This window comes from Salvelinus fontinalis, chromosome 11 (assembly GCF_029448725.1).
Source record: "Salvelinus fontinalis isolate EN_2023a chromosome 11, ASM2944872v1, whole genome shotgun sequence".
NCBI classification, from domain to species: domain Eukaryota; kingdom Metazoa; phylum Chordata; class Actinopteri; order Salmoniformes; family Salmonidae; genus Salvelinus; species Salvelinus fontinalis.
Window position 1 is genome coordinate 12,210,694 of NC_074675.1, and position 15,788 is coordinate 12,226,481.

The window sequence follows — 15,788 nt, forward strand, 5'->3', positions numbered from 1 at the left end:
GATATCAGGGGCTTATTTAAGAGGCATTTATGTAAATATTTGAGAGGGATCAGCCCCACAGATCAAAATGTGAGTGTGAGTTTTGCGCGTTACCTGCTATGATCCCATCCATTTGCTCCAAGGCGGCTGCCAACATCTCACTGGCGTCAGACATCATCTTCACCCCCTCCCCCCCACTGTAAATCTGAAAAGAAAACAGAAGTGTCAAGTAAAGACCAATGACAAACTGAACAGCCATTGCCCAGAAGACTACAGCCTGCAGTACAAGTTAGACGATGTGCTTGTAAAAACATCAGTCTGAAAATATATGGCATTTCAAATGGCTTTTAAAACTTGAGCAGTAAATTACAGGAACCCCATGGGAATTTCAAGTCTACACATTACACACAGACAAAACTAAAGTGGACAGAGACCACACAAGAGTCAGGACCCCACTACATTACGCCACTAGCAGATTTTACAACTTTAGTGATGATTACAGTAATATTTGTTGTTAGGGGGCATAATGGTGTCCCTGGTACATTTGGATGAATATGAAATCATATTCCTCTTTCTTTTTTTTTTTAACAATATCCAATTGAAAGGTTTCTAAAGAAGATAATATCCATAATGAATATTCACGGTTGTATGATGACATTGACTGTTGTATTTCTCCCCCGATGCATTGGCTGAATCAAATGTGTCTTAGCCTCCTACTCCTACCTCAGAGTCAGAGTCAACAGCTACTCCTACCATACATGTATTCTCCTATACTGTAAATCTGGTGCCTCACAACTTCCCCATTGATGACTGCATTTAGTACCGACCTCAGCAATTAACTTTAATAATGGGGTCAAGACTCAAGCCTATGACTGGGTGTTTACTTGGAAATAATTTAGGGCCTATTGGGTGTTTCCATGGAGCAGGTGTGGGGCAACTGGGCCACCTAATGAAAAGAGAGGATAAGGTGATTGTAAACTGCCAGACTGTTACCCAACATTTGCATATGGAGATTTCCAATGTAGGCCAATGCTTTTAGCTGATATTGACTGTCTTGGTAAAAACAATTGATCAGTGCCACTGGAATCAAAACCAGAAAGGAATCTAGGACCATGGCATTGCGAGTGAAGTGAACTGTAAGTAACCACAACATGCAAGTCAAAAACAAAGAGGAGCGCTGAGGCAAAACCACAACAGTGATTTCTCACCCCAGCAAAGATTCCGAGACCAGTCATGGGGATTGAGAGTTGGCTCTTATCTAGAATAATGGTGCCATTCTACCAGGAATCTCTCCCCACAGTGTGTTGGCTTGGCTGGAAATCCAAGCTTCCATGACAACCATCACTCCCAGCCTCCTGACCCCACATGCAGCTCATTCACCTAAATGGACCAGACAATTTCACTTTCATTGTAGGTCTAACGTTATATTACATGTTGAATTCACAAAAAAAAATGTACAATCTGAACGAGAAATGTAAAATAGCCTGAGAGGATATGAAATCATCACGACGCAAAGTCAATTGAATTGGAATGAGAGAGCCCTCTCCTTGTCCAGGGAAGCATAACTCAGGGTAGGAGAGGGGGGCTAAAAGAGCTACATTAAATAATTGGCCTTTATTAGAGGGAGCCTGCACATTCAACACAGAGGGCATTGTGTCCAGTCACCCACTTCCATCATGGGCCCTTTAGGCTACATGGGTAATACTCCCTTCAAAATAGGCTCACATTGCTATACAGCTGCACTACTCAATAAACAATGATTAATTGTACCTGCGATGGCAGTGCAACTGAAAAGGGAGTTGCGCACACAAACATTTTCCAGCAGAAAACAATTCCAGTTTTATAAAGCTGCCGACACAATTGTCTTGGATGGTTCACACCCTTCAAAAAACAACAACACATAAAGCAGAATCATTGTTCACTGGACATGCCAACTGATAACTGAAATAATCTGAACGATGTTATCGTCAAGATTAATTATTTGCTGACTTTTTCGGCTGAAAAATACCACCAAACAGCTTAGATGTAAAATTATGCAACTAAGATCTCTTCGGCAAAAACTTCAAACCAATGACAGATTTATTTAGTTATCTTAGATTAATTCTGACTATTTTGAGGAAGAGTATACTGGCTACGGCATCTCAAACTGGACAAACAGTACTACTGCCGCTTTTTCTTATAAGAGAGTATGCGAGCACACTCGTTCGGTTAGCCGAGTTTGGCTAGGCGCCTGCCGAACCGTAGCATGCTGACGCCTTTAGTACCATTGCTTTTTCCTCCCAAGGCATTTCCTTCTGACGGAGAGCCATCCCACTCTCACTCCAGGGAGGGAGGAAGCTTTATTTGGTCAGCCGTCTGTCTCACCCCAAGAGGGAAACCCAAAACGTGGACATGTTTCTAACTGGAACAGCAGTTTTAAGAATTCAAACATGAACGTTCCCTCTCTGGGATAGTAAAATGAAACTAATAAGGAGCATAAAGAAAGGGTAGAGGTAAGGCACTAAAAGCAGGCAAGGTCTAATTCCTTTAACGTAATAATTCAGTAGGTCGAATGCTTCTGAGATACAGGATTTGGCACAAAAGTTTCTATGCGAGATTAAAGATCAGCAAATTTGACAAGATATCATATACCTTCTTTAGCTTTCATCCTCTTTTACCCCTTCTGCTTCTCTCTCAATCAGTCTCATAGCTTGAGGTCACAGTAAATTAAATGGTATATACTGGATCAGCAAATTAGTATTATTCCAGTCTCACATGACTGATATTTAATAAGGAGAGACCATACATTTACATATGATGTAAATACATTAAAAAGGGCAACTGAACTTACGTATTATGCATCGTTTTGAAGATTGCTTATAAAAATGTTTGGGGCCATGACTGAAGCCAAACCAGAGTTTCTTGTGGGTGTGTTATTTTCACATATATTACCCTGGTAGGTACTGTTTGTCCCTCATGAGTCACCGTAGCAACAACATAGCGACTTCGTTAGATATATCAAGAAATCTGTAATTAAGATGTTTGTGCAGAGGTCTTAGTCGCACAATTTGAAATCCAGCTAAGGTGTTTGGTGCAGTATTTCTCAAGTAAAAAAGATGCATTAAAAACTAGTCAGTGCATCATGTCGGGAAGGTTTGGCTGTGCTCAGTACTGATTTCTTAAAACAGGTCTACAACGTCCTCATCTGCAAGCTGTCAAACTATTGTACATACATTTCCTTTGAAAAGGACCCATGAGCACCAACATCTGAAGTTCATAGGTGCATATCAAATTGTGTCAAATGAAAGCTAAGAGTCTATATTTTTGTGAAATGAAGGCATTTACAAACATTTTCCATCTTAAATTTGGCAAAAGTAGTCTTTGATTTCTGGATTAACAGATGGAAACAGGATCTTAGAAAACATCTACCAGAAAGAGTCAGAAATACATCAAAACACAATAATGTTGATGTAAAGTCCCCTGCCAACTAATATCAACACATTTAGTTTTAGATACATGTTTTACCTCCAAGTTTAAGAAATATTGTGCCTTGCAATTCCTTAACAAAACAAATAACTCAGATATTTTCGCATTTCTCTAATGAAAGTTCACAGAAGTGACAAGTAAATGTTAGACCTACCAATTAGTTCATGATTTTACTGATATCAATTTCACTTATGAAGTATTAAGTGATTACAACTCGGAATTCCGTTACCAAATTGTTAACGCAATTACCCAAAACAATCGAAGGAATTACTGCAACTGAATTGGCTACAATGACAAATTATAAGTCACAAACCACAGTTGGGTCACCTGCTACTGTCCTCCCTCTATTGGCACACTGTGATGTTCAGCTCATAACCGTTTTGTCTTTCTGTTGACTGGTGGTCAAACCAAGAGAGTTAAAACAGTCAGTCTGGACAGTCTCTCAGTCTCCGCCTTTCTCCATCCCTCTCCTGTTAATGTCACCTCTCCCAGTGGTGTTCACATATAGTCCTCTTTAAGGGTGTTTTCATACTAGCCATTTTTTTTTTACTCAGTGTTTGCTTAATTCTTTGGTGCAGTGTGACCATGCCAAAGGAACTCCGACCCCTCAAACGAGCCCCTGAAGGGAACCAAACAGACCATCTCCAAAAACAGCACACCTTTTCTCCACAAACCTGCACATCATCATCTCTCTTCTGTGGCACCAATGAGGGGTTATGGCAGGGGAAACAGTGTTGCAGTAGTTTAGTGTTTGGTACTGGAGAAACAAGCACACCTGACCTGTGGAGGTTCCTCTAAAAAAAGGGACCCGGACCATGGAATTCAAGCAAACCGAACTCAGACCACCTCTCGAGATGGACTCAGTTTGGTTCGCTTCAGGGGCTCTTGGAGGGGTCTAAGTGCACATGGAGTAAAACAAAAAAATTGTCTGAAAAGGACCAAGTTTGAAAACACCCTTAATTTAACTAGGCAAGTCAGTTAAGAACAAATTCTTATTTACAACGACGGCCTGCACCGGCCAAACCCTTACCAGGACGACACTGGGCCAAGTGTGCTCCGCCCTATGACACCTACCTATGAGTTCCCACTCTTTCCATTTACTTTAACCAGGCATACTCACCCACTGAGCACCGGACGTCCAAGGACGTTGAAAAGTAGTTGATAGTCGGTCAGTCCACCCTGGCCTTGATGTTAACGTCCACAGATGGACCGGACCAAATCTGAACCTATCATAGACGTTTGTTTCACAAGTTTGGATAGTACAGTAAAGTACAGCAGTATATTGTATTGAGCTGTATTCTACTCTGCTGTATTGTACTCTACTGTGCTCTGCTATTCAAACATGTGAAACATGAGAATGAAATTCATTCCCATAATTATGTATTTCCGTTTAGGGACGCACGATACATCAGTGAACTAAAAATGTCGGCATCGGCCCGATGTCTAGTTTAACGCCGATGTGCAAAACCGATGTCAAAGCTGATGTGCATACCTATAATGTCACTACCGTTCAGAAGTTTGGGGTCACTTAGAAAAGTCCTTGTTATTGAAAGAAAAGCACATTTTTGTCCATTAAAATATATTCAACATTTTTCAGAAATACAGTGTAATTGTAAATTACTATTGTAGCTGGAAACGGCTGATTTTGGAATATCTACATAGGCCCATTATCCGCAACCATTACTCCTGTGTTCCAATGGCACGTTGTGGCACGTTGTGTTAGCTAATCCAAGTCATTTTAAAAGGATAATTGATCATTAGAAAACCCTTTTGAAATTATGTTGTACAGCTGAAAACTGTTGTGCTGATTAAAGAAGCAACTGGCCTTCTTTAGACTAGTTGAGTATCTGGAGCATGAGCATTTGTGGGTACAATTAGACTCAAAATGGCCAGAAACAAAGACCTTTCTTTTGAAACAGGTCAGTCTACTCTTGTTCTGAGAAATGAAGGCTATTCCATGTGAGAAATTGCCAAGGAACTGAAGATCTCATACAACGCTGTGTACTACACCCTTCACAGAATAGCACAAACTGGCTCTAACCAGAATAGAAAGAATGGGAGGCCCCGGTGCACAACTAAGCAAGAGGACAAGTACATTAGTGTCTAGTTTGAGAAAGACGGCTCACTAGTCCTCAACTGGCAGCTTCAGTAAATAGTACCCGCAAAACACCAGTCTCAACATCAACAGTGAAGAGGTGACTCCGGGATGCTGGCCTTATCTCAGACTGGCCAAAAAAAAGATGGGGAAAAGAACAGACACTTGATAGAAGAACTCTGCCTAGAAGGCCAGCATCCCGGAGCCGCCTCTTCACTGTTGACGTTGAGACTGGTGTTTTGCGGGTACTATTTAATGAAGCTGCCAGTTGAGGAGTATGTTTCTCAAACTAGACACTAATGTACCAACTGCGCTATTTTTCAGATGTTGCCCTACCGGAGTTACACAGTAATAGTGTCACTGCTATTAGCTTCACAACTGACATTTGGACCAGCGATATCAGACCCATGAGCTTGCTGAGTCTGACAGCACAGTGGGTCGTTGAGGACTTCGTACTGAGGAAAGTCGTATTGCATGCTCATTAATGTGCTCCATACCAGGCGGTGTCAGAGGAAGGCCCATAAAATTGTCAAGGCCTCCAGCCACCCTAGTCAGAATGTTCCCCCCACTACCGCACGGCAAGCGGTACCGGATCACCAAGTCCAGGTCCAAGAGGCTTCTGAACAGCTTCTACCCCCAAGCCATAAGACTCTTGAACAGCTAATCAAATGGCTACCCAGACTATTTGCATTCCCCCCCCCCACACACACAAAATGCTGCTGCTGCTACTCTCTGTTATCATCTATGCAAAGCCACTTGAACAACTACCTACATGTACATAATTACCTCGACACTGGTGCACCACGCACATTGACTCTCTACCAGTGCCCCCTGTATATAGCCCCGCTATTGTTATTTACTGCTGCTCTTAATTATTTGTTATTCTTATATCTCACATTTTTGAGGGATTTTCTTAAAACTGTATTGTTGGTTAAGGGCTTTTAAGTAAGCAGTTCACTGTTAGTTCCCTGATCTGTACTACACGGAAATGAATGATGCACCTGTTGTAGAGGTCGACCGATTAATCGGAATGGCCGATTTCAAGTTTTCATAATCAATATTTTTGGAGACCGATTGTGGCCAATTTTTTTATTTTTTATTATTAACACCTTTATTTAACTAGGCAAGTCAGTTAAGAACACATTCTTACTTTCAATGACGGCCTAGGAACGGTGGGTTAACTGCCTTGTTCAGGGGTAGAACGACAGATTTTTACCTTGTCAGCTCGGGGATTCGTTTTTGCAACCTTCTGGTTACTAGTCCAATGCTCTAACCACCGGCCTTACATTGCACTCCACGAGGAGCCTACATGGCAGGCTGACTACCTGTTACACGAGGGCAGCAAGAAGCCAAGGTAAGTTGCTAGCTAGAATTAAACTTATCTTATAAAAAAACAATCAATCTTAACATAATCACTAGTTAACTACACATGGTTTATGATATTACTAGTTTATCTAGCGTGTCCTGCATTGCATATAGTTGATGCGGTGCCTGTTAATTTCTCATCGAATCACAGCCTACTTCACCAAATGGGTAATGATTTAACAAGCGCATTCGCGAAAATAGCACTGTTGTTGCACCAATATGTACCTAACCATAAACATCAATGCCTTTCTTTAAAATCAATACACAAGTATATATTTTTAAACCTGCATATTTAGTTAATATTGCCTGCTAACATGAATTTCTTATAACTAGGAAAATTGTGTCACTTCTCTTGCGTTCCGTGCAAGCAGTCAGGGTATATGCAGCAGTTTGGGTCGCCTGGCTCGTTACAAACTGTGTGAAGTCCATTTATTCCTAACAAAGACCGTAATTAATTTGCCAGAATAGTACATAATTAAGACGAAGGTTGAAGGTTGTACAATGTAACAGCAATATTTAGACTTAGGGATGCCATCCGTTAGATAAAATATGGAACGGATCCGTATTTCACTGAAAGAATAAACGTTTTTGTTTTCAAAATTATAGTTTCCGGATTTGACCATATTAAATGACCAAAGGCTCATATTTCTGTGTGTTATGTTATAATTAAGTCTATGATTTGATAGAGCAGTCTGACTGAGCGATGGTAGGCAGCATCAGGCTTGTAAGCATTCATTCAAACAGCACTTTTGAGCGTTTGCGAGCAGCTCTTCGCTGTGCTTCAAGCATTGAGCTGTTTATGACTTCAAGCCTATCAACTCCCGAGATTTGGCTGGAGTAACCGATGTGAAATGGCTAGCTAGTTAGCGGGGTGCGCGCTAATAGCGTTTCAAACTTCACTCGCTCTGAGACTTGGAGTAGTTGTTCCCCTTGCTCTGCAAGGGCACTGCTTTTGTGGAGCGATGGGTAACGATGCTTCAAGGGTGGCTGTTGTCGATGTGTTCCTGGTTCGAGCCCAGGTAGGGCCGAGGAGAGGTACAGAAGCTATACTGTTACACTGGCAATACTAAAGTGCCTATAAGAACATCCAATACAAATGGTATAGAGAGAAATAGTCCTATAATTCCTATAACTACAACCTAAAACTTCTTACCTGGGAATATTGAAGACTCATGTTAAAAGGAACCACATTCTGAGCAAGGAACTTAAATGTTAGCTTTTTTTACATGGCACATATTGCACTTTTACTTTCTTCTCCAACACTGTTATTGCATTATTTAAACCAAATTGAACATGTTTCATTGCTTAATTGAGGTAAATAGATTTTATTGATGTATTATATTAAGTTAAAATAAGTGTTCATTCAGTATTGTTGTAATTGTCATTATTACAAATAAAAAAATAAAACATAAAAATAAAAAATAAATGTAAATCGTCCGATTAATCCGCATCGGCTTTTTTTGGTCCTCCAATAATCGGTATCGGCATTGAAAAATCATAAATCGGTCAACCTCTAATTTATAATACACTATATCAGGAGCGCTCTGTCAGTCTCAATTCTCATTTTGTCCCAAAAAGTGGCAGACAAATGATTGACACCAAACACATCAGCAAGTAGCCACTCCATAAAGAGCTTAGGGCCAAGGGTTATTTTAACATGATGTGTGGTCTTATGTAAACCAGTCTGAGGCGCTGTGTAATGGGCAGGTCTGTCTCACTGTCTGGAGGTTCTGGTTGCTATGATTGGATAGAGCGTGGGCAGCTGATGGAGTGCAATCAGTACAGCTGCTTCTCTCGTGTTAGTGGGCATGATGATTGTAATCCATACCCAACCGCCCAGTAAGTCGTGACAAACTAACTTACAAAACTCAGTTTTGGATGAGACTGACTTAATGGCCAAAATTATCCTGTAGTCAATGTTGACACTAGAATTAATGTTCCTGACTCCGATACCAATGCCACATATCTGGTTTTAAACAGCCTAAGTTGGTTCTATGGCGCAGTTTACATTTAAATAATAGCAAGAGAACATGGTCTTTATCTAATATTAAAATTAGGACCTAATGAAATCAACTGAAGCATACCTTTTAAAAGTAGAGCCCAATGGACACAATGGAAAAACAAGTACAATAGTAATGTGTGTCTTTGTCTTTGCTAAAACGGGTAGTGGGAATTAACACCACATAGCCCATCTACTCACAATGACTCACTGAACCAGTAAAGTACCACTTTATGGTGAAGAGCAAAGAGTTTTCCATTTCTGTTATATCACTCAGTGGCTGGCAGATTCACCCAAAGCAAGTTTTAAAACCACAGTCTCCACAGAAAAAGTTATCTATGCAGCCTTGTAAAGTACTCTCTGCCAGTAATGGCAACTCGTCGGCTCTAGGCTACACAGACAGTTCTACTCTGGGTAAGGCATTGAAACTTTCATTCCAGAGCAGTTCAGTGCTCAGTATGAGGTGTCAGTTCAGTAACCGACACTGGCATCTCTGTGACCTGTATGACCAGCACTCCCCCTGGATTCCTTCAAGCCTCTTCCAGATGTGCTCTGCCACACACACACACACACACAACCAGTCAAAAGTTTGGACACACCTACTCATTCAAGGGTTTTTCTCTTCTAAATTGCAAAATAATAGTGAAGACATCAAAACTATAGGGGGAATAAAACAAAGTGTTAAGCAAATCAATATATATTTTATATCGGAGATTCTTCAAAGTAGCCACCCTTTGCCTTGACAGCTTTATACACTCTAGGCATTCGGTCAACCAGCTTCACCTGGAATTCTTTTCAACAGTCTTGAAAGGAGTTCCCACATATGCTGAGCACTTTTTGGCTGCTTTTCCTTCACCCTGCGGTCCAACTCATCCCAAACCATCTCAATTGAGATAATGTTTTTTTTGGTATACATTTTAAAGTGAAACATCTGATTGTCAGCGTAATTCCATTACCATGGAGTTTCCCCTAATATAAATCTCACTTACTCACGGATAACAACCAATCCACTGCACATTGTGTGCCAACCAATCTGAACAACCAGCGGGTTCTTTTTCAAAGCCTCCAAGTCATCAGACAAAACAAAGGTCTACCGCTAGACAAAAAAGACGTTTCAATCTCCTAGTAAGGTCTTATTATTGAATGTGTGCACCGTAAGCGAGAGCTAACCCATTTGGCTCAGGTTTGCCTTTGAAATCATTGGGTAGACATTATATTGGTTTATTTACATAGTTTGACATCAACCAGATGTAGAGATATGGGGGGGGGAGGGGCGACTCTTGCGAAAAGAAAAACACTGCCTGGCCCATTGACGAGCCTCTCTCTCTCTCTCTCCCACACACACACACACACACACACACACACAAATAGCTACGTAGCTATAGAGTTCCAGCTGTGCCACAGATGTGTCCTTCAGAACTAAACTAACCTATCCACTTGCCTCTCCTTCAGCTGGCAAGCTGTTGTTTAACAGGGGGCTCAAAGTAGGGTAGAGAATTTAAATACCCCATATGGCACAATGCTTCAGTCATACAAATGAAGAATGTCCTAACAGTAGTACTGGATGTTGGTTTGGTCATACAGCACCTAAAAACACAACATCAGGTGCTTTCAGTCTTCAGTGCCAGGAAGTAAAGCAAAACAAAAACATACAACTACACTAAACGTGCACCAATTCCTGAACAGCATCCAACTATTTCAAACCCCTTGGCTTGTTTGAATGCTTCTTGTCCTTAGATGTCTAATGGTCCTTTTGTCATGTCTGGAGTTAGGTCAGGTTGCAGTAGTAATAGTAGGCTGGGACGTCACCCCTGTGGTCGTGGTGGCCGCAGCTCTGTAGACATGGCACACAAACAGCTCTTTGTCCTGCACAGAGTCACATGGAAAGCCAGGGATAGAGAACACAAGGTACAGCCGTTTTACGCATGTCCCGACTAAATTACAGCCAAAAACACACTTGGGGGGTGGGGGGAGAAACTACGCAACGTCTCAGGCAGGGCAGAGTACAGGGAGAAAATGCTGTGTTGGACATCTTACTACATGTCTGACTGGCTTTATTGTTCTCTTGGTTGTGGTGACTTGTAGGCCTCAAAGACCCCTTCCAAACAGACTGGTGTTATTATTCAACACACTGCCATTCTGAACAGAGCAATAACAAATACACATCATTCCAACTAATAGCCACGCTGAAGAAACTGAATGTCAGTTTAATTATGCATTTCCTATGCATGTCCTGGGGCTAGTCATCATTAGCTGTAGTTATGATGTGCAGATTTTTGACTATGCGCCCATGTAGACTGAAAATGGATTTTGAAGCAGGGTCTGAAAGCTTGGCATGACTGAATACAAATAAGAGAGACAATCATCTCTGAAGTTAGGCTAGGCTATATAGTGAACAAGGCTGCTGGCCAAAGCATCCCTGCACTCGAGATGACCTTCGCCTTGTCCTGTTAGGAAGTCCTTCCTGTCACATGCTTGAGAAATGTCTTCCTTTCAGTCACACTGCCATTTTCCCAGCTACTACTCAGGGCTCTAAGTTGACCTTTTTACAAGGAGCACGTGTGCGGCTAAGTTGAAAAATGTAGGAGCACAATGAAAAATATTTGAGGTTTTAAAGCTTGAATCCTTAATTTCTCAAATAAAATGGTGGTGGATAAATGGTCGCACTGTTGAGCCCTGCTACTACTGGTATGTGACGCAAGCCAAAGATCTTGTCAAAGAGGTTTAGTGTGAACAGAAAGCACATTATTCCAGTCAGGAATTTAAGCTACTGTAAATGCAAATGTGTATAAGAATTCAACAACAAATGCAATGAAAGAAACAAAGTCTTAACATTAAAATGTCAAGTACAAGGATCAGGTCTACTCCAGCAATGCCCCAAACTGCTTCACAACATTCTGAGTTTGACCAAGAGCCCAGGAGTTGTCCCACCACTCAGAATACACCACCGCAGGAGTAGTCCTCCTGAAGTATGGATGGAGTGTAGGGAAAGGGAAACGTGTAGGGAAAGTAGGTCTGAATGGTGGAGAACGGCCTCAAGACAAAATCTGGTAGTATTGGTGCAGCTGAAGGAAGGGTTTTTTAAGCTAGATGCTAGACATCTATTACTTCACGTAGCTAGGATAGCTGGGTCTGTCAAATAACTCAATTGAACACTGGATGAAGGAGCTGTAAGGCTAAAATACTTTGCTCTTCACAACAAACTAGGACCAACCCACGCTATATCAATGAACTTCACCTCTGCTGGAACGGACTCAACTCTGCCTGAGGGACAAACAACTGACAGAACACACTGCCTGAGGAAAATAGAAATGCTGAAATAGATTAATTGACATTTCCTTGAAAAACATTTGCTTCAAAAAGGACAAACACACAGTTGATTGTTTCCTTGCTATTAGGTTGGAGGGCACAGTTGTCAACATAAAGCGGTCACTATAGCTCTTAGAAGTCTGGCCTTATGGCTGGACCTGGCTTGGACAACAACTTTCAGCTGGACTTGTGGTGAAGAATACGTTGTCTTGCAGCACTGATACAGATTTCAAAGGATTATCCTTGCCTGATAATGTTGCAGTCATTGGATACACTACTGTACAATACATGTGACTGCATGCTATCCTTAGGACATTTGTCTTTAAAAAAATATATATATCATCTAAAATACAGTAATTGGTCTGAGTGCAGTAGACTGAACCAAGGTCTTTGTCTGAGAGTAAATCCTTTGTTATGCTTTCAGTCCCCCCACCCCACCCAATACACAGAGAGATTGCCAAGAGCCAGGACACAGACAATATCTCAGGAAGGAGCGCTCTTTCCTGGACAACTTAAGACGGCAGGGTAATACCAATAAAACTGAGCCCTTAAATGTAAGGACACAATGAATGAATTTGACATGGGCTCTAGATAAACAATTTTTACTCACCAATGCAACTGATGTTTTCGTTGTTGAACTAACTTGTCCTTGTCTCCCACAATTGCAAGAATGAATCCCACCTTTATGAATAGGTCTACAGTTAATGAAATTACCTGACCTGAAGGTAACTTTGGCCTACCTACCGGAGGTGTGCATACCATATGCAGTGGTGGAAAAAAGTTCCCAATTGTCATACTTGAGTAAAAGTAAAGATACCTTAATAGAAAATTACTCAACTAAAAGTGAAAGTCACCCAGTATAATCCTACTTGAGTATGTCTAAAAGTATTTGGTTTTAAATATACTTAACCAGAGTACATGTAATTGCTAAAATATACTTAAGTATCAAAAGTGAAAGTATAAATAATTTCATATTCCTTATATTAAGCATAACAGGGGGCACCATTTTATTTACAGATGTCCGAGTGTGCTTCTGGCTATCATTTACGAATGAAGCATGCGTTTAGTGAGTCTGCCACATCAGACGCAGTAGAGATGACCGGGAATGTTCTCTTTATAAGTGTGTGAATTAGACCATTTTACTGTCCTGCTAAGCACTCAACATGTAACGAGTACTTTTGGGTGTCAGGGAAAATGTATGGAGTATAAAGTACATTATTTTCTTTAGGAATGTAGTGAAGTAAAAGTTGTCGGAAATATAAATAGTAAAGTACAGATAACCCCCCCCCCCCCAAAAAAAAAAACTCCTTAAGTGGTAACGTTACTTTCAAGTATTTTTTCTTATGTACTTTACACCACTGACCAGTATGTAAAAACTTCAGTGGTATGCAACACTTCTTAATATTAGTGATGTTATTGCTCATTGCTACACTGTAACCATAATCACGAGTTGTGGTAAAGGTCAAAATGTATCAAACTGTTGCCCATTCATTGTTTTCCTCAGCTTGCCAAAGCTTTTGCGGTCTCAACTGATTAACGTACTGACAGCTGTGCACAGCAGTTTCGTAAGTCAATGAGAAAATTCCTTAACAAGAAAGTTGGTCTCAAATGTTTTTTATTGTTTTTCAATTTAATAGAAAAACGACTGTTTTTGGCCATATATAATCCAATGACGCAGCCTAAATTTAACCCATACAAACCATACAATTGACGGTCAAAATACAAAAAAAACTGGTCCGTTATAACTGAAATACAAATTTTAACATAAAAAAAACTTTTTTTTAAACTTACCCAATTCAAAAGGAATAACTTCACAGGCGTCAACTTCTTGAAGAGCGACCTTAAAGCTATTCCAAAAGTTCACTTTTCAGTGCTCTCTCGAGCCGTACGCAACACCTTTTGATAGAGCTGCATAGCGAATTCCCAATTTCCACAAGTTTGCCGTATATCCCACTGCGCATGCGCCAACCAAGGCCAATCACAGACTACTCCATAGTGTTGCTATTCAAACCAATTTCAACCCGGTGTAGGCAAAATTACTTTTGGATTAAAAAATTATAATATTTAACCTTTATTTAACTAGGCAAGTCAGTTAAGAACAAATTCTTATTTACAATGACGGCCTAGGAACAGTGGGTTTACTGCCTTGTCCAGGGGCAGACTTGGTTTTCATTTTGGAGGGAATAAAATAACTAATGGAAAACTGACCATTATACATGAGCCAAATAACATCTATATGGGTGTAAGTTATCTTATTCATGTGTTTTATTTTATTAATATAAATCATATTGAATACCATATCATACTGATATTAATATCCCTCGACTTCTTGGCACTGACGGAAACATGGATTACCACAGATAACACTGCTACTCCTACTGCTCTTTCCTCGTCTGCCCACGTGTTCTCGCACACCCCTTGAGCTTCTGGTCAGCAGGGTGGTGGCACTGGGATCCTCATCTCTCCCAAGTGGACATTCTCTCTTTCTCCCCTGACCCATCTGTGTATCGCCTCCTTTGAATCCATGCTGTCACAGTTACCAGCCCTTTCAAGCTTAACATCCTTATCATTTATCGCCCTCCAGGTTCCCTTGGAGAGTTCATCAATGAGCTTGACGCCTTGATAAGTTCCTTTCCTGAGGATGGCTCACCTCTCACAGTTCTGGGTGACTTTAACCTCCCCACGTCTACCTTTGACTCATTCCTCTCTGCCTCCTTCTTTCCACTCCTCTCCTCTTTTGACCTCACCCTCTCACCTTCCCCCCCTACTCACAAGGCAGGCAATACGCTTGACCTCATCTTTACTAGATGCTGTCCTTCCACTAATCTCATTGCAACTCCCCTCCAAGTCTCCGACCACTACCTTGTATCCTTTTCCCTCTCGCTCTCATCCAACACTTCCCACTCTGCCCCTACTCGGATGGTACCGCGCCGTCCCAACCTTCGCTCTCTCTCCCCCGCTACTCTCTCCTCTTCCATCCTATCATCTCTTCCCTCTGCTCAAACCTTCTCCAACCTATCTCCTGATTCTGCCTCCTCAACCCTCCTCTCCTCCCTTTCTGCATCCTTTGACTCTCTATGTCCCCTATCCTCCAGACCGGCTCGGTCCTCCCCTCCTGCTCCGTGGCTCGACGACTCATTGCGAGCTCACAGAACAGGGCTCCGGGCAGCCGAGCGGAAATGGAGGAGAACTCGCCTCCCTGCGGACCTGGCATCCTTTCACTCCCTCCTCTCTACATTTTCCTCTTCTGTCTCTGCTGCTAAAGCCACTTTCTACCACTCTAAATTCCAAGCATCTGCCTCTAACCTTAGGAAGCTCTTTGCCACCTTCTCCTCCCTCCTGAATCCTCCTCCCCCTCCCCCCCCTCCTCCCTCTCTGCGGATGACTTCGTCAACCCTTTTGAAAAGAAGGTCAACGACATCCGATCCTCGTTTGCTAAGTCAAACGACACCGCTGGTTCTGCTCACACTGCCCTACCCTGTGCTTTGACCTCTTTCTCCCCTCTCCCCAGATGAAATCTCGCGTCTTGTGACGGCCGGCCGCCCAACAACCTGCCCGCTTGACCCTATCCCCTCC

The 15,788-nt window shown here is 41.7% G+C and overlaps 1 protein-coding gene across 3 annotated transcripts in view; it reads right to left on the reverse strand.

Annotated features, from left to right (window-relative positions):
- The window catches only part of LOC129865048 (liprin-beta-1-like), a 32,595-nt gene extending 18,462 nt beyond the window's left edge, over positions 1–14,133 (reverse strand). The window contains exons 1-2 of one of the 3 annotated variants that reach the window (XM_055937479.1): positions 14,004–14,133; positions 94–184 (exon numbers count right to left, since the gene is read on the reverse strand). In XM_055937479.1, the coding sequence (XP_055793454.1) occupies positions 94–157 (64 nt within the window). In that variant the 5' untranslated portion in view covers positions 158–184; positions 14,004–14,133. Of the gene's footprint in view, positions 1–93; positions 185–1,749; positions 2,122–14,003 lie in introns of those variants that run through there. The other 2 variants (XM_055937477.1, XM_055937478.1) reach the window with 2 other exon arrangements.
- Positions 14,134–15,788: the final 1,655 nt, after the last annotated feature.